We start from the raw sequence: 23029 nt of genomic DNA, 5'->3' as shown, positions 1-23029 counted from the left end.
CCACTGATTGGCCGCGGGGCCTGCCCATCTCTACGAGGCCCCGCCTTCCGCCTTACTCGCGCAGCCGAATACACGCCGTTCCCCGCCTCCTCCATCGCTGTGTGAGGCGCGGATTGGGTAATTGCCCTGCCGCTCACCCGCCTCCAGCCAATCAGCGCCGGCCACGCCCCTTTTCCCACTCACCCCTCTCAACCGCTCAGGAAACACCCCTCTCGAGCGCGGCCCGCCCGGGGCTGCCGCCCCTCCCATTGGCTCACTGAGCTGCCCATCCGCCGGGGCCCCGCCTCGCCCGGACACAGCGCCGCGAAGGCGTCCTCCCCACCGGCTCTGCCCGTTGATTGGGTGGCTGGGGAAGGGCCGCCGTTTCCTATTGGCTGTCCCTCTTGTCACTCCGACAGGCCGCCGGGCCGGCTGCCCGCTGTCCACCGCACCCCCCCCCCCGCTCCTCGCCCCGCACGCCTCAGCGCCGGGGCCCCGCCCCCGCCTCTCTCCCGGCGCGCGCCCCCGCCCTCCGCGGGGTCATGTGATGTTTTCGCCGTGGTGCCGCCGAGGCCGCCTGCGTGAGTGCGAGTAGCCGGACGCGGCGCGGGCGGCGGGAGGGTGCGGGCGCGCAGGCACGGCCCGGTACGGCACCGCCCGGCACGGCACCGCCCGGCCCCATGCGCGGTCCGCTTCACCGGTGAGCGCGGATCTCCGCTGCTCCGCCCGGTGCCCCATTCCCGGTGCCTCCGGACCCCGCCTGGCCCCTAAGATGGCGAGTGGGATGAATGGTCCGGGCGGCGGCGCGGCGGCCGGGGGCGGCGAGGAGGAGCTGGGTGCCCGCCACACGGGAGGCGGAGCCGTGCCTCAGCAGGAGCCCGGCGTGTTCGGCGCGGCGGCGGGCGAGGGGGAACCGGCGGCGGGCGAGGGCGGGCGCTGCCCGTCCCCTCAGCCCCACAACCTGCTGCTGCTGCTGCGGCGCTCGCCCAGCGCCTCGCTCTGCCTGGCGCCGGAGGCCGCCCCCGTGGCGGGCCGCAACGTTCCCGCGGCGGGCCGCGGCGGGCAGCCTCCCCCGGCGGGCCGCGGCCCTCCCCCGCCCGCCGCCGGCGAGGACGTGAGGAAGTGCGGCTACCTGCGGAAGCAGAAGCACGGGCACAAGCGGTACTTCGTCCTGCGCGCCGAGAGCCACCTGGCCCCCGCCCGGCTCGAGTACTACGACAGCGAGAAGAAGTTCAAGAGCAGCCTGAGGGCGGCGGGGGCCGGCGGGGCTGGCTCCCTGTGCTGCCCCCCACCCAAGCGGGTCATTCCCCTCTACCAGTGCTTCACCGTCAGCCGGCGGGCCGATGCCAAACACAAGCACATCATCGCCTTGTACACCAAGGATGAGTACTTTGCAATGCTGGCAGAGAATGAGGCAGAGCAGGAGGCCTGGTACCAGGCGATCAGCGAGCTCATGAGCCAGAGCAAGAGGGGCTTCCTGGAGCAGGAAGACCACACCGACCAGCAGGTGGATGAGGATGATGAGCACTACGGGGCTGCCCTGAGGCCTGGCACTGTCTTCAAGGAGGTGTGGCAGGTCAACGTTAAGCCCAAAGGGTTGGGACAGACAAAAAACCTGACTGGAGTGTATAGGTTGTGCCTCTCCAGCAAGGCCATCCACCTCGTCAAGCTGAACTCGGAGGTGCCCTCTGTCCACCTGCAGCTAATGAATATTCGCCGCTGCGGACACTCGGAGAACTTCTTCTTCATCGAAGTGGGCCGATCTGCCTCTATTGGGCCTGGAGAGCTCTGGATGCAAGTGGATGATTCGGTGGTTGCCCAGAACATGCACGAGACTTTTCTGGACACCATGAAAGCTCTAAAGGCCTTTGCAGAGTTCAGGCCCCGAAGCAAAAGCCAGTCTTCTGGTGGTGGTAGCGGTACGAATCCCATCTCCTTCATCACCACCAGGAGGCACCTGGGCAACCTGCCCCCCAGCCAGACGGGCTTGCAGAGGAGGTCTAGAACTGAGAGCATTGCTGGAGGGACTCCTCCTACCACCAAAAGCAGCAACTCTTATCGCTTCAGAACATCCAGTGAAGGAGAAGGAACCATGACCAGACCTTTCAGGTCAGTGACTGGGAGTCTGATCCACCTCAATACTGCGAGGATGAATTTGGGCCGGCAAGAGGGGAGCGGAAGGTACGTGAGAGCTGCTTTCAGCTCCTCTTACCACACCAGGTCTGCTTCGCTGCCTGTTTCTCACTTTCCCTCCACTACAAGTCCCATCAGTGTTTCTTCCAGTAGTGGCCATGGCTCTGCTTCGGACATGTTGACCAGGCCTTCTAGCTCATCTGTTTGCGGTTCCCCGAGTGATGGGGGCTTTATTTCTTCTGATGAATATGGCTCCAGCCCTGGAGACTTCAGGTACTTCCGGGTCCGGAGTAATACACCGGATTCCCTGGGAAACACACCACCTATCAGAGAGGAGAACTGCCTGAGTGAGTACATGTCCATGAGTAAGCAACAGGTAGATGATAGCTCGAGAGATGATTATATGGAGGCTGAAAAGTGTTTCAGGAAAAGAACTTACTCTCTAACAAAACCAACTTCTGTAGCAGTGCAGCAGAAGACAACACAAACAGCTTTGTTAGATGAAGACTCTGCAGGAAATCATGGACGATTACTTTACTCTGAAACACCGAAATTGAAAGATAACCATGAGTTGGAGTACAGTGATGCAAACCTTGATTCCATATGTAACCAAAGTAGGAGTAAAGCCAGGGATGATGGGTACATGCCCATGATGCCAGGAGTTGCATCTTCTCTATCCAGCAACAGTGATTACTTGCCAATGACTCCTAAAAGTATGTCTGTTCCGAAACAGATTAACAATTCATGGTCACCGTCTCAGGTTGACTCCAGAGGATACATGATGATGTTTCCGAAGGCTAGCTCCTCACCTGTACGCAGTCCTTTAACTGGATTTGTTTCTAAAGGAAGTAATGAGAAAATTGCCAACAATGAGTATATGGATATGTCACCTGGTAATTCAGCTCCAAAGCACCCCAGTGATTCAAATTATATTCACAACTCTTCCGTTCCCAAAGGTTTTAGTTCATATTTTTCTTTGCCCCGAAGCTTTAAGGCGTTATCAGGACAGAACGGTGACCACAGTGAGTATGTTCCAATGTCTTCACCTGGAAAACTCTTGTATGGTGGACCAGAAAATGGAAAAGGGGTCAACAGTGAGGCTCTGGCTAATGGCATCTCTAAACTGCCAGTGGTGAAAGGTTCAGATGAAGGACTTGTGCAGAACAGGGCTACCAGGCCCACACGGCTCCCCCTGGGTACAAGAGGGAGTAACACTATCCCAAGAATGTATGATCGTACAGTTCCACCTGAGCCAGCGAGTCCTGGTGAATACATAAATATTGATTTTAATGAAAAGGCGAGTAATACTCCGTATTCCTTATCTGCAGAAGGATCCCCATCATCTCTAGGCTCAAGTAGTGACCACAGGCAGTCCCCGCTTTCTGATTATATGAGTGTTGACTTGGATGTACAGTCACCGAAAGTAGCGAAGGAACTGTCCAACTCTCTAACAGATATTTCAATTTATGCAAGCTCCAGTATTCCTAGAAACCAACCGAATCCTGATTATGCCAGGCTCTCATTTGGTACTGCTTGTGTGAGCACCGCCAGTAACAGGACTGATGACTACACGGAGATGACATTCAACATGGCAGCAACACCACCTCGACCATTCGCTGCAGAGTCTGACACCGGTGTAAAGATGGACAGCCCTTCTTCCATAGTTAACAGACTCTGCATTGTCGATCGATATGCTGGTACCAGTAGCTTCTCTGTTCCTAGCTCTGAACCTCCAATGGGACCGAAAGTGATTCGAGCCGATCCTCAAGGCAGGAGGAGGCACAGTTCTGAAACATTCTCTTCTGCTGGGACTGTGACAACTTCCTCCTCATTCTTTACTGATAGTAGCAAAAGACACAGCTCTGCCTCATTTGATAATGTTTGGTTAAAACCGGATGAAAACATTTCTGATGGTCAGGAAAGCAAAATGTCCAGGGATACCTCAACTGGATTTCAGAATGGCTTAAACTACATCGCTCTGAATTTACGCGATGATCCTATAAGCTGTGAGGCAAGTACTACAGTGCCAGCTTGCCACCTCCAAAATGGTACTTCAGGTTTGGACAGTGGAGCTTATGTAAGCATAGACTTCAGCAGATCCGATGGACTGAAGTGTAACGCTGCGAGAAAAGGTTGGTAACTTTAAAACCACTTCCCTTTCTTGCTTGCTTAACTGTAGGAGTTAGGTTCTCAGTGCTAAAATGTGGTATTAAGAGCAAGGTAAATGTTTCTTATAATCTTCTGTATCATTCTAGTACAGCATTCTACACGCTGAACCACTATGGAAGGGGACCTGGTCCTTGGCCTAAAGGATGCGTGTGACTTTTCTAGGCAGTTAGAGGTGTTACCAGGATATCATCAGCCTTGGTTTTTTTATAAAAGAATTTTGCTAATGTAACCATTAATCGTATTTCATGTTGTGTATCCTTGTCCTGAGGTTAGGGTAGCTCTTCTTTTCCCTTTGCTTTTGCTTTTCTCCTCTTCCCTTGTTATGACTGACTCTGCCCTTTTTTTGGTGAACTTGATACTTTGTGACTTGTGTCATGGGTGGGGAAAGCTGAAACTTGTTGCTTTAGGTGTAGACACCAAAATTCGGGGCTTAGATCTGTTCTTTTCAATACATGTAGGTGAAATGCATGGTTTAGGGTGTTTTGTGTGCAGATCTGCCCACATTGATGGAGTTGAATCATACATAAACAGACCTTGATTATTTTCCCCTTGAAGTGTGCTCCTTTGAGCTCTGGTCTCCAAAGTACCCCTGTATCCTCTGGAGAAGCCATCTCCTGGTGGCTGGCTGGGGTGGGGGGGGGCTCCTGCAGCCTGTGCCACCTACCTTCACCACTTAGTAGTATCCAAGCAGCTGAGCCACAGCCCTTCCACTGCCCTGCAGAGGGATCTGCCTTTTGCATAGCAGATGAGGAATGCCTGTGATCAGAGCAGGCTCTGAGCAGAGTGTTCCAGGTCTGAACCTTTAGAGGGAAGCTGTTAGCTTTCAAGTGATCAGTGCTCTGACCCGGCTTAAGGTAATGCCGTTGGAGGTGTGTGTAAAAAAAATCAGGGTGTCGGGGGTAGGGAGAAGATGATGGGAAGAGGAGGGACACCCTATATGATAAGCTGTCACGGTGGGAGCAAAAAACAGTAATTAGCTGTTAGTGGTACTCTGTGTGTCCACTGCCTGCACAGCAGTGTTTGTGCAAGCACTGCATTGCACTGTAACTTAGGAAGCATAATCCTCCTTCTGGTGTTAGTGACCCACTGAACTCCTTACAGTAATGCACCGTCCCGGATAGAAAGCTGTGTGTGTTGGAAATGCTGTTTTCCTTTCTGTGCAAATGTATGCGTAGTCAATAATTGATGAGTACTAAGAGGAAATATTTAATCGCTGTTGGACATTGATACTTGTCTACTTCTCTGTCAACAGAGAAGGCAGTAAAGGGGCCACCTACTGCTGGCTTTTTCATTCTTAACTACAGTCTTAAACACCAAAATGACTTTTTTTTTTTTCCTTGTTTCACTTTAAAACTTAGTGTTTAAAGGCAGAAGGTATTGCAGGAGCTTAAAATTGTGTAGCCTTTAATAGTGGAAGGTATAAGCCTGACTCAGCTCGCATGCCATTCGAAGTCTGGCAGCACTGCTTGGGGCTGCTCAGAAATGTGTGGTTTGCCTCAGTGGTTTTTTTTCCTCTGCTTTGCTTTGTTGGTTGGAATCAAATTTAGAAGACGTTGAAAACTGCCAGTCCGAGAAGTGTTTTCTTCCAAAGTTAGCCTTTCAGCACGTCAGAGATTTGTCTGCTAAGTCAAAGGCACTCTGGTTGCTGGAGCTGATTTGTGATTATTTCTTTAAGCTCCTCCAAAGACACCAGAATTCCTGCTTGATTATTCCCCTCATGACTAAAATCTGTGTTATAAAGTAAAACTTACTAAAGGGGGGCGGGGGGAGGGACGACACCGGACCCAGAGATTATTTCCTTTCAGCTGTACTGTAAATATTACACTTGAAAGTATTTTTCAAGAGAAAAAAAAGGGGTTTATAAATTGTATTTATAGTAAACATTTTGCTTACTAGTGCTACAGCAAAATACCTACAGCCCTATGCTTGGGTTTTTTCCCCCTTGTCTTTTACAAGTTGCAGAGGGGCAAGAGACTTAAACTTGCTGGTTTTCACTGTGATTTAAAGTTTTCTGGAAAGGAAACATGTGAAAATGAAGTGAAAGAAACTGTGCAGAAAAATACGGGCTTTGGCAGGAAATTAAGCATGAAAATAGTAAGAGCTTAGGTTGGTGGTTGCTTTCTAGTCCTAAAAAGAGAAACAAAATTAAAAATCACGGCTCCCAAACAAGGCCTAACAGCTTTAAATAAAATATTGCTGGTATATGGTAGGAGAACAGGGGGGGTGTTCACTTGTAGGTGGCTCCTGGAGGGACAGACAGATTTTGGAATAGTCCAAGGCTAAAAGTAGCTCACCAGACTTAAATACAGCATTGTAAATTGGTGGTGTATGTCTGTTTCTTAGTAATGACTTAAAATTCTGGATGATAAAGACACCATTTTCATTCACATAGTAAACCGCTTCTCTAAGCTATAGCAAGTATGATTGTAGAAGCCTGTATTCCTGAAACAGCTTAACAGTTTCTGCTTCAATAAAGCTTTTTAGTATTTAAAATTTTCCTGTTGTACAGAAAAGCACTTTCACGTTCCATTTTGAATAGTGAAAATGAAGCTTTGCTCTTAAACCTCTTGTACCCTGAAGAGCTGTAGTGTGCCTGTGTGTAACTGATGGTTTTAATACTTTTGGAGACTTAGGGGAACTGAGTGCTGTCTTTTCTTTCCCTCTGCATCCCACTCTTTCAGTCTTTTTGCCTGAAAAATGCTCTGTGGTTAAATTCATTCTTAAGTAATATATTTAGCAGATGTCTTTACCCTTTCCTTCCTAGAAAGGAGCTATCCTATAGCTATTGAATTCTTTCAGGTAGAGAAATTTTCCCCCTTACCTGCAGTTTTGCTGGAAGGAAAACACTTCCCAGCTCCATGTTGTTTGCTTTTTTGTTTTGTTTTCGTGTGCTTAAATGGAATATTGTGCTCTGTGACTCAGCTGTGTTCTGGCTGCTGAGGGAGGTAGTGTGATTTCCAATGCATCACTGCCCCCTCATTGTAATTCCCAGACTCCTCTTGGTTCAGGTTCACTGATGTGAATCAAACTTTTTGTTTTTCCTTTCTCCATTCATGACATGGATGGAGCAGTGGGAGGGCACTAATGTGAAATGGTAAACAGGGCTGACTTGTTATTAAACTTTTATTTCAGGTTTAGGCAAAATTGCGCTGAGGGTTTATGTTGATAATGAGGATGATAAAAAGCATATAAGGTTCTGGTTTTTAGTGTCTGAAGTTTAAGGAGGTCATTAGCAAAACAGTTTCATCATGAAATTGTTTCACAATATTGAAGCAAGCGGTTTGCAGTTTTGATTACACAAATCTGAGTCATGAAATTTTGTGCTAGGACTACAGAACACTAAAGCTACTTCAAACAGGGCTTAGCTAACGTATACCTTGTTATTGGACCTTGTAGAAACTGGGGAGGTTAATGAGAACGGGGCGGCAATAAACTGCATAATGGGTCCTGTATAATACAGGTTTCTTCAGTCTTAATTAGAAACATTCAACCTGCAAAGATACCCTGGACTCCAAAAACAAAGCACACTGTTCAGAGTAAATATAATGTTCAGCTTAATATCAACCCACCTATTTTACACCCACTCTTTAATCTTATCTCTACCTGATACTCTAACACCACGCTAAGATATTATTTCAGAAGTTCTCTAAAGTGTGGGATTATAATTTAAATGTTCCTCACTTCTTTAATCTCCTCCTGTGATGCACTCGGCATGAGTGCTGTGTACACTTTGGGGAGCTGAGGGGAAGGAAAACAAGAACAGCTGTAAAGCAGAACTTGTGTTCCAAATTGTCCAGTTGGTAAGTCGCATGTTTCAAATGCAAAATCTTGAAGAATATAATGAACAATATATACTTTGAGAAATTCAGAAGCTGGAAGTTTTAGCTATTACTAATATAGTAAATTACAGTTCGTGGGATACCAGGCAAATAACTGCCCCTTTTGGGTTTCAGACTAGTGGTTTTTCAAAGTTTGCTTCAAACTGAGGCTCTTTTGTATTGGCAGAGTAGTTAAGGCATGGGCCCATTTAAAAATAACTTGAAGAACTCTACCGAAGCACATCCGAGCGCCTGTGTATCCTACATCTTTGAAGGAATGCTGGGATAGTAATTCTTTAAAACAACACACAAATCCCAAACCATTTGAATCTTGCTGTAACAGATGCCACTTTAACAGTCTTGAGTGACTTACAGCTATGCTTAAAAATACCCAAGGTAGCTTTCTCGAGTAGTATGTGAGCTGCTGAAGGCAGAACAGATTCTTGTCGTGTGGCGTGGGAGTGAGCTAATTATGACATATTTGACCAAGAATCAGTTGGGTTTGACTTGCGCTTGAGTGAGAAAAGTTGGGACAAGAATGTTCCCCAGCCGTTGAGAGAGAATGCTTGTAGTCAGTGTTGAAATGCTTCTGGGAATCAGCTCCCCAGACTTCAAACCCATGGCTGCAGCTGATGGTGACACGTGTCTTTTTTGGATGTCTAAACCTTTCTGCTCATAGCTGTCTTGTAGGTTAAAGCGTGGCTCCTGGACACATGGAGTTCTGAGAGTCACCTGGTGCCAGTTCATACTGCTGCCTTTTTTAAAGTCTTTTGGTGAAATCTTAAATGCATTATTACCCTTTTAGTTTTTCCTCTAAAATTTCATTCACAGCTTCCCTTCCTCCCCCGATATCTGAGGGCCCCTTGTTCCCCATCGCCTGGGGTGGCCGGTTGGAGTAGCAAGAGGCAGGAGGTTTGCAGCTCCTACTTGGTCTTTCCAGTGCCTGTATTCCAGCCTGGGATTACTGGGGTGGTTTGTATGTCCAGTGGCATGTTAGCAGTAGGCAGAGTTTGGGTTTGGTTTTTTTCCCCTCTGCATATGCTCTTTTTTTTTTTTTTTTAATGAAAGGATCTTTAATAAAGTTTTCTTCATAGTGATTGCTGGGGGGAGAGTTTATACCTTGAGGTTTTGGATGGCACTAAAAAGAGCTTATAGTACTGTGCTGTACCTTGGTGTGTGTTTGTGTGCACTCTCTGTGGATCTGTGGTGCTCCCAAAAACATGCTGAATGGTGTCCAGTATGTTGATTGTGCTAACAAGTTTGTTTTTCTGAGCAGAAGCAGGAAACAAACTCTACAATTTTAAGTATTGTGATCAAATGTGGTGTTCCTCACTTAAAGGAAAACGGAGTGATAAAACTGAAAGGCAGGTGAGCAAGTCTGCCTTTCTGGAGCCTGGGGATGTATTATTACTACTGTTTTGTCCTAAAAATGTAACAATCTTATGACACGTCCTTCAGTGGTATGTACTGACTTGTCTGGAGAGCTGTCTTATGGCCCACCCTGCAAATTTGCTGTTTGACTTCTTTTCACATTTAGCATTTGCATATTAAGAGCAGTCCAATGATCAAGTTGCACTATTGTCTTACAGGTTGAAGCAATGACTAGGAGAGCAGGAAAAAGCATGTTCTGGTTTTAATCAAGGCCTGCATTTCGGTAAAGGTCACTCGGCTTAGGGATGGTTAGGATTTAGCTGAGAACCTTGATCAATAGGGATTTGTGACATACTTGAGGGCAGAGGGAAGACAAAGGTAAATTAGCCTGACTCATCAAAGGCATCTCAGAGGTGTTGCTGAGTATCTTATCTAAATGATCTTGAGCATCTAAGTGTTTGGATTTGTGGAGATTTTGCTTCAGGTGTAGCATTACCCCAGGAGCAGCAGTGTAGTAGGCTGCTAGCAAGAATTTTCTGCCCTGATCTAGTCATGAGCTGTATCTCAAGGGACAAAGGCTTCTTAACTTCAAAACACGACTTTTCTGTTAATTTAACTCTATGGTTGGATGCTAACAATTCAGACTGCTTGTGTGTGTGTATATATGTATGTTGTGTGCCAGTGATTTGTGAGTTAAGCGTAAGGTCTAATCCTTTATATTCTTCTGAGATTAAAGGGTTTTTGAAAGAGATGGCTTACACTGAAATTAATGTAGTTAAGATTTGGCTGTGATTCCAGGGTTGATGATACAATTGAATGTGACTCAAAAAAATGAAAAACTTCTATATTACTACTGAAAGGTGAACAGTGCTTGTGTTCACTGTGTAGCATGTGTATATTACAAACTTAAGTATCAAATTGCATCATTATTTAGGGCATAAAAAAGGTAAGAAGTGTTTTCTTTTTGCTAAGATATGAAAGGCTCATAAATATGCTACCAACTTGGAGTAAGGTTTTCCTTTCAGTAGAACAGGATTTTGTGGAATGACTGAAGATATCAAAATGTTTTTTTCTCTTTCTGAAAATCATGGGAAATTATACTAAGAACTGTGCAAGTAACCTGGTAAAATTTGCTTCTGAATTTATAGAGGCACTAATGAATGATATCCTCCTTCCACAGGGAATAGTGCGATTCTCTTCCTATGCTCATGCCAAGCCTGCTTGCTTTATTGTTTGTGGCTCTTGCTGAACAGCTGAATTTGCAGGATAACTATTTCTGATGCTGGATAGCCTGAGCCTGAACTATTTTTTTGGGGGGAACAAGTGCTTCTTTCACACAGATCTCTTGGCCTTCCAGGAGTTTGGAGAGTTATGGGCGACCTTGAAGCAGATGCATCGTTAGATAAATGAGAGTCTATTGCACCAAACCTAGAGAAGGTATTAATGTGAACCATGTGATACCTTACTTGTGTGACAACGGTTTAGCTATCAACAGGCATTAGTGTTTCAATGTCTTTTGTGGCACCTTGTTGACAATTGGGCCAAACTAGCGAAGACAAACCAGCAAATGGTGCAGCCTTTGCTTTTCTGGTCTGAGTCCTGGAGGCTGGGTTGCAGGTGGGTTAGCCAAGGGCATTCTTCAACACAAGGTGGATGCAGGTAAAACATCCATCAGTGCAGATGAAGGAACATGTTTTAAGTTGTGTAAGTCTAAAACAATGAAGTTTCTGAAGTCTGAACCAATATGGCTTAAGGGGCAAAAAGCAACTCTTTGCTATATGGATGTTTGGGGTTTTTTTTTTTTTTGTATTTTAAGTTAGTCTGTTAGAAGACTTTGTAAGCTGTGTGAGTTTGCAGTAGTAATATCCATGGCTGAGTTCAGACTTCCAGAATGCTTGCTTTTTGTCCATGAGACACTCTGGGAGGTGTTTGCCATCTATATTTAACTCCATGGTGTTTTTTTGGGGTGGGGTAGGTGGATTTTTTGTTTGTTTGCTTTTAGAACTGGATGTTTTTAAATGGCAGATTGTGGTGAACAGGAAGTCAGTTAGAAATGAGTTGAGGACAAAATCAAGGGATCTGATCTTGAGGCCATTCAGATGGTATTGCGACATTGAGTCTGTTAATGAAAGCTTGTCGCTCCAGACATGATCTCTCCTCACTGCAGAACCTGAACAGGTAGGCAGGATGGAGGTCCCTGTACCATGCCACAAATGTAAATGTGTTGGTCCCTGTCCTTAGGAGCTTGCAATTTAAAAGATGAAGCTAAGGAGATGGATGAAACTTAATGTGCTGGGGTGGAGAGGGAGATAAAGATCAAGGCTGCTGCCATTGGCAGAGTGAAGATAAGAGCCAGCCTCCCAGAGATAAAAGTGGTTGGGAGAGAGGAAGCTGGTGGAGGCACTTGGAAGGGTATGCACACAGCAGGGAGTGATGGAAGGTAGCGAGCTATAAATACAGTGGTTGTAATGGTTTAAGTGACTTGAAAAGGATGAGGTAAATGTCAGAACACTGGCCAGGATATTAATCTTAGTAAGAGGAATGTGGGCCAACATGTATCTCTGAGTTAGGAGCGTGTCCTGGTGTTTACTTCTCCCTTTTAGATGTGGAATGTGATTTTCTTTTTTCTCATTTTTTGTTTTCTTTTTCCTTTCTGTAAGTCAGTTTTCCTGCAGCCATGTGACTGATGGATCTGGTGCAAGCAGAGTGCAGGAACGTGTGCTGGAGCACAGTGCAGCATCCCCAGGCTGTTAGTGTCACACAGACCTGCGTCCTCTGTTCTTTGTGAGACTTCGCTCCAGAAGCAGCTGGGGTGATGGAGCTGCCCTGGCACTACTGCTGGTTCCTTCTTGATGTTGCAAGGGCTTTTTAGGTGGTGTCTCTGGGTTTTGGGTAATCTTCTAGCACTGGGGAGGAGGAAGCAGTGTGGCTTGAGACATATATTCACCTCTAGGATTTGTAACCAGCATGTTGTAGCATTTGGAGCTTGACTCTAGACAGGGAGGTGCGGATGGCACCCACTTATCACTGCTGTGGTGTCCTGCTGGAGTGTGAAACGATGGCGGAGACAGGAGAAAGTCCATTTATTTCTGTGTGGGTAGATCAGGTTGAGCAGACGCTGTAGTGGTTGCGGTGAGTCTGGAAGTGGTGGCAGCAGTGAGGCTTGATTCACTGTTGAGGGTATAAGTGATTGAAGTATTAATGTTGACATGTTCCACAAGGAAATGTCAAACGAGAGTTGCACACTGTTTGATTAAAAGTGGTCTGTGTGTAGGCAGTTTAACTCTGTCCTTACGAGCTCCTGAGCTGCTCCTGGAAGCTGAAAGCCCTATCCTTGGCTCTCATGTGTGTGCTGTGATTTGAGAAGATCTCACTCCACACACGCAGTGCAACCTGAACCTTTCTTCTTCCCTGCATAAGCCAGGGGTTTGGGTATCCTAATGGTAATGCAGACTCAATAATCTGATAATTAGAGAATGTGAAAAATGGGTGTGTGCCACTGCTGTGTGTGTGGTAGCAGAAGGTGGCTGATGGCAAAGCTTTATTTGGCTTCTTTTGTGTAGGCATGCATGGGCAGAAGGTAGGGCTGAGGAGGGAGTAACTGCTTGAGTATGCGGCCATGTAGTAAGTTTCTGCCTTTGACAGTCATTTATGGCAGTAGAAGTGAAAGAAGGTGGTAGCACTGAATGCTTCCAAACATCAGTGGCTGAAGTGGTTGGGAAGAACTGGAACAATTGAAACTTCCTGTAGGGAGGAAAAACCTTGTGTAGAAAGGAAGTATGAGGAAAGGTGACTGGGAAGGTGGGGAGCTGTTTGGTTAGCCATGGGTGAAACTGGCCTTTCTCTTAGATGTGTTCATAAGAACTGCTTGACTCTCTTCAAGGGAAGACCTGTGCCTGCAAGCAGACACCACCCAGCAGAGGAAGAGCAGGGCAGGTATAATACTTTCCCACAGATGTACACCCAGCCTCTGATTTATTTTTTTGCTTCTTTTCCTTCAGCTTGGGGGATTTCCTGAGCCTGATGTCATTCCTCTGGTTTATAATCCTTTGTGGATCTTTAATCCAAGTACTTTTCCAGTCTCTCTTTGATCCTGCGTAAACTCATGTATCCACAGCAGCCTGTGGTCAGAGTCAGGGCACGCTGCGCACAGACCTCTCGGAGTCTATTTGGGACCCTGCTCCATGCCAGCTTTGTTTGGCAGCCCCTTGGTGTAATGGAAGAGGTAACAAACCGTATCTTGTCTCTCCATGCACTTAGGAGAGCGTAGATGCTGTATCCTCCTCTGCTATTCATGTAACCAGTGTGCTGTCAGCAGCTTCCTGCACTGCACACAGCAAGGACCTGTGATAGAATATTATCTTTAATTTCCTGATATGTCCAAATATTTCTCTGCAGGCTGAAGGGTCCCTGCTACCCAGCTGTTCATCACCAGGAACCTGCTTCACGCCTTTCATGAGTTTTATTGCAGTCCTCTAAAACTCTCCAGTTGTTCCAGCTCCTTTTTGGCTATGATTTACCTATGTTTTCTGCAGCTTAGGAGGTCATTTGTAGAATGCTGTGCACTTGCCATCAGGGTGCTTTCTGCAACTTGAAAATCTGAAACTTAGAAATTTTGTGTCATTTTTAAGTGGAGAAAGGTTAATTTTTTAGCATTGTCTTGCCATATTGTAATAGGAATTTAGCTTAAAAAACATCCCCAAGCCTCTCAGCACCTTCTTGTCAAGCTGTCCGGTGCAATTTGAGTTGGCATTAGGCCCCTGCCAAAGCCGCATGCAAGTTTCCTAATTCTAGGAACGGTATCAGTAAGAGATGAAAAGAGGGAGTGTGCGTAAGGCCTTCCTAGAAACAACGCTACTGTTTATGAAAACAGAGAAAGAAGCCACTGTTGCAAAAGATAAGGCGCTTCTGCAGAGGGAATAAAAGATGATCTTGAAGCACAGGAGAGGGTTTTTAGCTCATGAAATTGCTCAGCACTAAGAATAGCAGAACCACGTTTTGAATGAACAATTGTGGGTAAAGATTATTTGTAAGAGTAACTTTGCCTTCTCAATTTTAGAAATACAGTTTGAGAAAGATGTATTATTACCAGTCCCTGTGTTTAAATAATTCATCCAGTGAAAAGGGCTTCATGGAACAGGTTTTCTTAAAACTAAATGTTGCTGCTTCTTTTTGCTTGTGGGAAGTCAGTAAAATTGTACGCACAGAGTACATTTATCAGCTCAATTTTGAGCATTGTTAGGTGGTTGTTGAATGAAGTATGTGGAATTCTGCTTTCTCCAAATAACACCACTGGCCTCTAGCAAGCTATCCCTTTAAAATAAAACCTCGAAGGAACAGGGCAATGATACAGGAGAGTAACTACGTATTTGGTGAGATATGGGATGAAAAAAACCCCAAACCCATCACTTATTTATGAAGAATGTATCTGGGCAAATGACCTTTTTCTCCACAACCTGCATGCCATGTGTAAGGCCTGAAATGGAACTCCTTGTAGTCCTGCCCTGTCCTGGTAGCGGGGACATGGTGCTTTTGGAGGCCCATGTCGTGTCTGAGGTTGTGCAGGGATTTCGTGCTTCCCTGCGTAACAGGAACATGGTGTGGCCACGTGCACCAGAAAGTCTGGGGCTGTTCTCCTGCTTTTGATGTGTTTAAGTCAGATGAATTCCCATTTCCTCCTAACCTGAAGTTCAGGAAATGGAGAACTTCAGTAGCATTCTCCAGAAAGCATTAAGCCGTCTTAGTCTTTGACGTGGAGATTTTAATCATTTAATTATCTTAGATTAATATCTTCTGTAAGCAAAGCTTTTATCCTTTTAGGAATCAGTTGCAGAATTGTGTCAGTAAAAGCCTTTCCTGTAAAAACAGATACTATTTAGTTAGATTTCTTTAAGAGAATCAGGATTTGTCTATAATGGTCTTAAACACTCTTGCTTTGTTTCAAAGTGGCCTGACTTGTATGACCTTAATTCAGAGGCAGGACATGAAGTGTAAATTGGATATATTCTCACCTGATGTATTTTCAAATGGAATGCACTGGAGTTGCAGTCCAGTGAATTCAGATTAATCTAATCCTCCGCCCCAACTTTTCTAAAGCTGTAGGTTACTTTAGCATAGAAAACTTGCAGAGCACTTTGTCAGCGTGTTCCTTAATTCGAAACAAAACGTGTTGGAGCAGTGGCATACTGCCATCCCATTTTAAATATTTGCCCTCTTAGTTTCTGTTCTGCCTTTGCGATCCTTTTCCTCTGATTGTTCCTCGGAAGGACTCTGGCAGCTCTGTGTAGCTTTAGAATCTGATCCCATCTTCAACTGAGGAATTCAGATGCAATTGTGTAATGAAGAGAACTTTGTTTTAATTGTCTGAACTTATGCATTTTGAGAGGTGATCTGTGGAAATGTCCGGATGCTTCCTGGACCAGTTTCCCATGTTAAATGTTTGTAGGAAGTGGCATTTATGTTGTTTTCTGCATTCTGAGGCAGCAGAGCTCAGCTTTGAATAAAGGCTGAGACTTTGGTGCAGAATCTGTTGGTGGAGCTGAAGTTTGACTACAGGGAAAAGCTCAGTGTAGGGTGCATTTCTAGGCTGCTCCAGCAGTGTGTGTGTGTGGGGGGGTTCTGGGTTCAGGTTTTTGTGGCTTATCTGTCACGATCAGTTATCAAATATTTTTTTTGGGTAGACTGAGCAGATTTTCTCGGAAGAGCTTGTGACAGTCCAGGAACAGCCATGTGTTTACGCTGCAAGTGAAGGTTATCTCCCAACTGCTTGTCTCATCTGGCCACGGGGTTTTATTTGGTGGCATTTACGTTTTGAGGGTTCTGTGGGCATTGTCCCTCCCTTCCCAGCTAGTTTGTATCTCATAATTTATTTTCCTTTTACAAGAGTTATTTCACCCATTGCTGACAGCTCCTTTACTGTTCAATCCGTATTGAGTCAAAGACACATGGTATCTGTAATGAAATGCTAATCTCGTTCTTGGTGGTGATCAGCTATTCTCATATTTGTACTATTAACATAGAAAAATGTTGGTGATGAATCTTACATTGTGAAGACTGAAATAAGATCATCCAGCTTCACAGAAGCTGCCTTGTTTTCTTTGAGCACATTGTGTCCTGATCTACTCTCTACTCAGAAGATCATCGGATCCTAGACTGGTTCGGGTTGGAAGATGCCTTAAAGCTCATCCAGTTCCAACCCTGTGCCACGGGCAGGGACATCTTCCACTAGAGCAGATTGCTCTTAGCCCCGCTTGAGCACTGTCAGGAGCCACCAAGGAGCTTAACACGTGAGCACTCTTGCAACCTTGCTAAAAAAACCCACGTCACTTCTGGAGGATCCTCCTTGCAACGAGGAGCTGCAGAGGTGGAAATCCACAGATTAGCTCTGGGTATCAACAGCAGAACAGACATGAGCCTTGTTCTTGCTTATGTTAAACCCATTTTACACCTCTTTGACTAATAACTTTGCTTGTGGTGCATGTGTGGTGTGTTCACAGCTGGCTACAGGTGCCTCTCCAAACAAAAGCAGTGCTCTATTGTCAACCAGGTTCCTGCTGGCTCCTGGCAGGCAGCTGAGCCCTATGAGACCCAGTTCAGTGGGTGCTTCTGGGATCTGGTGTCTGGGAGGATGTGGCAGGGGAAGCCACATCAGTGGGAGCTCATCGGTCAGATATCAGTATTGGGGCTTGTGACTGTGACCACAGAAACTGTCCCTGGCCCTGCTGGAGACCCTGCGTGCCCCTGGGTGTGACATGGGATTTCTTTGATGCCTGAGCTCAGTGGTGGAGCAGGCTCCTTGAATGCACTCACACAAGCGGTGATGGCTGCAGATGCTTTGTGGGAAGGATCTTGCAAGACCTCACTCTCGGCTTAGATTTCAGAGGGAGGGTTTTTTTTTAACGTGATCAAGTTTCATGAGTTCCTTTTTGCCTTTTCTATCTTTTATGTCGATTTCGTATCTATATATACATACACATGCTTGATGCTTTTAGGCCAGCAAAGAGCTGATGACTCAGGGCATCAGCCAGCTGCACTGCTCCAACTGCAAGATTGAAATTTCCAGCTCTAACAAGGGGATTAGAGAAGTGGTGACAACCAATAACTCCAGTTCTGAAAGACTCAGGGCTTTATGAGACTGTTACCAGCTTTCAGGTAGAGTTTATGTGAAGCTCCCTTATGTTTATTTACACTTCCCACAAGTCTGTTTTGGCTTAAAAATGAAGAGGAAACATGCTGAAGTGTAGTTTATAATCATGGGACACACGGAAATTAATGAGATGATGTTTAACAAGTACAGTTTTGGGGCGAGGGATGCTGCAGGGAGGTCCTGAGCTTGCCTTTATGCTGGTTTAATCCTGTGTTTAAGGCAGGACATCCATGGATTTTGTAAGTTGTAGTGAGGTTTAGCTGGGGATAGTTCCTTCTGATTCCTGTGTTACTCTGACCTCTTGATTTGAGTTACTTGGTGAGCTTGCTGTGGAATTGGTTATCATGCTGCCTTTGGAGTTAGGCCAGGCTTGTTCACAGAATCAAACTTAGGAGGTAAGCAGGTCTTTTTGCTCTTAAGCTCTTCCTCTTCTCCTCCAAGTATCTTGAACGTAACTTTGATAAAGCTTTCGGATTTTTAAGTTTTCAAGTTTCAGGTGTAGGTTCTGCCACTTGGGGTTGTCTGGTTCAAACCACTGGGCCTTTGCTCTTCAAAACGTTTTGGGGATGTGCTTGGAGAGATTAGAATAACTTGTCAAACAGCTTTCAGGTGTGCCTTGTGTGCTAGGCGTGGAGGAAAAATGTCCTGACAAAGGCAGAGACAGTTTTTGAAGTTCCTTTTATGTAAGCTTACAGGTCCACAGCAAGGAAAGGGTGGGGGGATGCTGGTAAACGTTAATTTTTCCTGAATATAAGTTTAATATAGAAGCTTTAGCTGTTGTAATGCTTGACTTGCGTGCATGGTTGAGGTGTGATTCACTGCCGGCTCTGGGGCCTATTTTCATCCTTTGGTCCTTTTTCTAAAGAGGAAAACTATTTCAAAAATAATAGCTTCTCTTGGCTTTTGTGAAAACAAAGCCATCGCTAACCACATCACGCTCTGCGTGTAACAAGCAAGAGCTTTTTGTAGTGATCTTGTGATGCCTGTGAAATAATACAAACGGAGATTCTCGGCTTGCGGGTGTGTTTTGGCTGCCGCCTCCTTGCATTGTGGAAACCCAAGTTACTGTCGTTTTGAAATCACTATGGGCTTGAAAAATGAATCTCAGCAACCCAGACCCTGGTGTGGGCTGAGTGGGGATGAAAGGGAGTTTCCCCTTGAGTGGAAGGACCCCTTTGTACTTCTGCACCATGTCCAGCTCCACCACGGTCTTTGCTTCTCTGTCTCTGGAGCAATGGGCAGCCTTTGCCAAGCGCCGGGGCAGTCCCAGGGGCACGGGGCTCAGCTCAGCTTTGTTCTTTCTGCTTCTGGCTTTTTTCTTTTCTTTCTCTTGTGCAGGGCTGGTATTTTTAGCTGGACGGAAACCAGCACTTCTTTAACTCAGGGTGGAGTTGGTGTGTGCATACTGTATGATGGGTTATGTAAGTAAACATACAGGTTTGCATTATTATCTATAATGCTTGTTCTGTAGATGTTCTGCAGCCTGTTCCTGGGGTAGAGGCAGCAAAGCACTGTGCTTTCTTCAGCAGTGAGGTTTAACTGAGTGCCTTGGGACCCTGCAGGAGAGCATGGGCAGGGTTAAGCTCTGAAACACCGCTGTTGATTCCAGCAGGCCACATGGCCATTGCTGTGCTTCGTGATGAAGCATTCTCCAGTTCTCCTCAGGGGCACTGAGAGAGCTTGTGCTGCGTGGCTTTGAGGGGAAAAGTAGACTACATTGCTGTGATGCTTTCTGAAGATTGAATCTCTTACATAGCTGTTGTTTCTCAATGAGAGCAGAGAACAGTGGCCTCAGGCTTGGCCAGGGGATGAAGTGGTGGAAGAGGACAGTCCATCAGGACTGGGAGCCAGTGTAAGCTGGTCATTTGGCTGATAGTACCGCTCCACACTGAAAGTTTGTGTTCACAGTGGCTCTGTACAGAGCAGAAGGGACTTTGTAGTGAACTGAAACCCAGCTTTTTGTGTGTTCCCAAGTCTGTGCTCACACAGCTGCAGGAAGTGTTCACATCCCCTTCATCAGTTCATTCTCTGTCGGGAACCTTTTGAGTCACCCTCACCTTGGCATATGTGTGGTTAATTGCAGAGCTGCTGTTCTGCTTCAAGGTCCTCTTTCCTAGTTCCATTTCTGTCTCATCGCCCAACAATATTTTCCTCTAATACAAGATTGTATTTCCCCCTCCTTCATTTTACCAGGCACTTTGTATTTTGCCTTTTCCAGTCAGTTTGAGCCACTGGTTTTGCTGATAGCAGTGAAGGTGGCTGCCTGCCGTTGCTGTGTGCTTCTGTTGCCTACCTTGAAAGAGAGGAAACTATACTCTGAGTTGTTTCTTGTTATAACTAACTTAAACTTCTTCCTGAAAAGTTGAGGCCGGGGCACGCAGCTGTCATGGCTTGCTGCTCCCTGTTTGGAGCTGGCGTTGCAGGCAGTGTTTGTATTGCAGTTCTGTACCTGCTGTGAATGGGAGTGTAATTACACCTGGGTGAACAGAACTGCTCTGCGTTCATCCTGTGCCGGTGCTTAGGAATCACCCCTGCTCTGTGCGTGGAGAGGATCATGGTCTAAGTGAAATGGTGATGGGTGGTTGCAGGCTTTGGTCCTTCCCACAGTGCAGGTGTGAGCAGGCCAGTGTGACAGCATCACAAACTGGTTTGGGTTGGAAGGGACCTTAAAGCTCCTCCAGCTCCAACCCCTGCCACAGGCAGGGACACCTTCCTCTAGAGCAGCTTGCTCCAAGCCCTGTCCAACCTGGCCTTGGGCACTGCCATGAATGGAGCATACACTTGCCAGCTTGTGGCTGCAGCAGCTCCTCAGGACTGGCTTCAGGCTTCATAGTTCTTCCCAATGGCTCAGGATCCCCGAGCCTGTTGCCATCTGGAAGTGTCCCCGGGCTCTATGAGGGACCCGTGCTCTGCGCTCCTGCAGTGGATAAGCTCTCTGCGTTCTTCTGACTAGAAAACACTTTTTTCCAATGTAACTTGCATTCAAATGTCACTGACTTATTTTTTCCCCTCCTTTCTAGACTGACTGCATTGCCATGGAAACCATTGTGGGAAGAGAAGACTTTTCTGCTGGTAACTCCAGAAACTGTGTGGTGCTTTTGGAAGCAAAGCTCAGCTCCAGCCGGCTACTTTCATTTCCACCAGCACGGACATGGACACACATCCTTTTAATTCATTTCTTTTCATAGACATCAGCTCTCTACAGTTGAATTAATTTGAATTGAGATTTTTTTTTTGGTCATAGCTGTGCTTTGGTGATGGAATTTGGTCTTTCATGTCCTATCTATTTGGGAGGCAGCATGAATGCTAATAGGAGATCCCTGTATGCCCCTTTCTTCCTCCTGCCTCTCCCATTAATAATTGTTTTTATTTATATTCTGAGAAGTCAAAGCTGGTTTCTGGTTGTCTGTTTAACATGGGGTTTGCTTCTCTGGTACATTAACAAGTGGTTAGCTTAAAACAGGTATTGTTTAGGAATCTTTTGGCAGTTCTGGGCTTTTTCAGGTGGCCGGGCAGAAGCAGGGCTGGATGGAGAGGTGCACATCACCTGGGGGTGACCCCAGGCACTGGCTGGGTCTGAGAGGAAGGGAAGGCCTCTTCTGCCTGTTTATTTTCCTCTCTTTATTTAAGGTTTTGCTTTATGGTACAAGAGGTATTTCTCGGTCATAGGCTAGAGTATTCTAACTCAAATGTCTGTCAAAGCTTAAACTGAGTTACTTTCTTTGTTTGCTCAGAATTTTGGTATGTACAAGGTAGGATTAATGGGCTGGTTGTCTTGTAAATCGTTTTGTTCTTACCCTCGAGATGCTTGTTTATAAATACGATTGTGTGAAATGAGGTTTTTGTTGGTGCATTCGAATGGGGAGCTGCAGGGTTGGACCCAGGGTTTGTGACTCCTGCATTATGCTTTTCAGCTGTAGCTTTCTGAAGAAGAACCACCCTGATTGATCTTATTTTTAACCAAAGTCCCATCTTAAACCTGGGACTAGTTCTGTTCTTCCTGGCATAATGGGGGGGGAAAAAGGAAAAGGTGGGCTCATCGGCTGTTGTTTCCCACTCCCACAAAGGTGAACGATGACCATTTGAAGTAAGCCCTGATTTTTCTACAATTTAAGTGCTTCACTCTTGTACTGATTTATTTTTTGGGGGATTGAAATGAGTTTTGAGCACTGTTACAGAGTGTGACACGAGGTGTTGGTACATGCGGTGTGTGATTAAAAAACACTGATGATTGGTGAAGGGTTTGGAAGGGGTACGTGAATCCTCGTGCTGTTCTGCACCACACAGCTGGTAAATCCTCCTCAGTGTATATTGTACAACTGACCCGTCAGGCTGCCTCACCTCCAACATACAACCTTAAGATTGCTGGGACAGTTCGCACAGCAAATCAGGCACTGTCGGCTTGGATTGCTCGGTGATGGGTACCCAAATCTATTTTTGAGTAGTATTAAAATGTGCACGTCATTAAAACACAAAGGCTTTTGTTTTGGAAACATGGTAGCAATCAGTTTACACAGTATCTAGTGACAGGCAAAACTGTTGCTACAGGGTTTAAAAGCACAGTCCCCTTTTGGATTCTGGAAGAGGAGTTTTAACTTGGTACAGATACTTGTTGCTGCTAAACATGAATTGAAAATAAGACCACTCTTACAGACCACATTACTGTCTCGCCATATAGCTTCTGTTTGGTCTCTTAAATTGATACTGCAATGCATTCATAGCTTTTCATAAAGCTTTACATCTTTTCTAAGAAATCAAAATTTGGATGAAGCTCATTCTAAACATTTAATGTGAAAGGAAGAGGTTGTTTTGAAGACATTTGTTACATACTTATTTCAGATTAGAGCCCTGAGGCTGCCATTGTACAATATACAGCACTGATTTAATAAATGCTGAATAAATAAGTAAATGGGTAACCTCAAGTGTAGTGGTACAAATACTAATAGGTACGGCATAATAAATATGCAATCTTTTTGAATCTCTTAGTTTACAGCAACTAATTTATTCAGTATTGTGCTGGAAGAACATTTTTGGATGATGTAAAACATATCACTCTCTATACTACCTTCCAGCTACCCGTTTATGCTGCTGTATAGTACAAAAATACCAATGATATAACAATGTTTGTCCTGTAAATTTAATTTGATATTGGACAGTTCTTGTCTGTACAAACTAAAAACATATCTGGTTGAAACTGTTCATTATATTTGCTATTTCTGCTTCACAGATCTGTTTGAGAGTTGAGCTGATCGATCTGGCTTTGTCTTCCATTGTAAATATTGTTCCGTTGTTTTCTTTGTAAAACACATTGCGTTGGCGGTTTTGGGAGACTGGCTTGAAGCTCTGTATAGTGTTTATATTTATCTGACTTGGCTTTCCATAGAGCTACTTGCAGTAAATACGTGTTCATGTA

At 45.6% G+C, this 23029-nt stretch overlaps 1 protein-coding gene across 1 annotated transcript; it reads left to right on the top strand.

Moving 5' to 3' along the window:
• The first annotated feature begins 548 nt into the window (after window positions 1-548).
• Window positions 549-23029, top strand: IRS4 (insulin receptor substrate 4). Its single transcript, XM_080624736.1, has 2 exons — window positions 549-4244; window positions 20637-23029. Exons 1-2 carry the CDS (start codon window positions 752-754, stop codon window positions 20639-20641), a joined length of 3498 nt encoding a protein of 1165 aa, XP_080480862.1. The 5' UTR covers window positions 549-751; the 3' UTR covers window positions 20642-23029.

The sequence above is a fragment of the Psittacula echo genome (genome assembly GCF_963264785.1).
Source record: "Psittacula echo genome assembly, chromosome: 8".
NCBI classification, from domain to species: domain Eukaryota; kingdom Metazoa; phylum Chordata; class Aves; order Psittaciformes; family Psittacidae; genus Psittacula; species Psittacula echo.
The sequence above is the reverse complement of the archived record's forward strand: the minus strand, read 5'-3'. Positions and strand labels throughout refer to the sequence as shown.

What these genes read in the sequence shown, in the direction of transcription:
- IRS4 (XM_080624736.1), top strand. Translation starts at nt 752, where the DNA reads ATGGCGAGTGGGATGAATGGTCCGGGCGGCGGCGCGGCGGCCGGGGGC.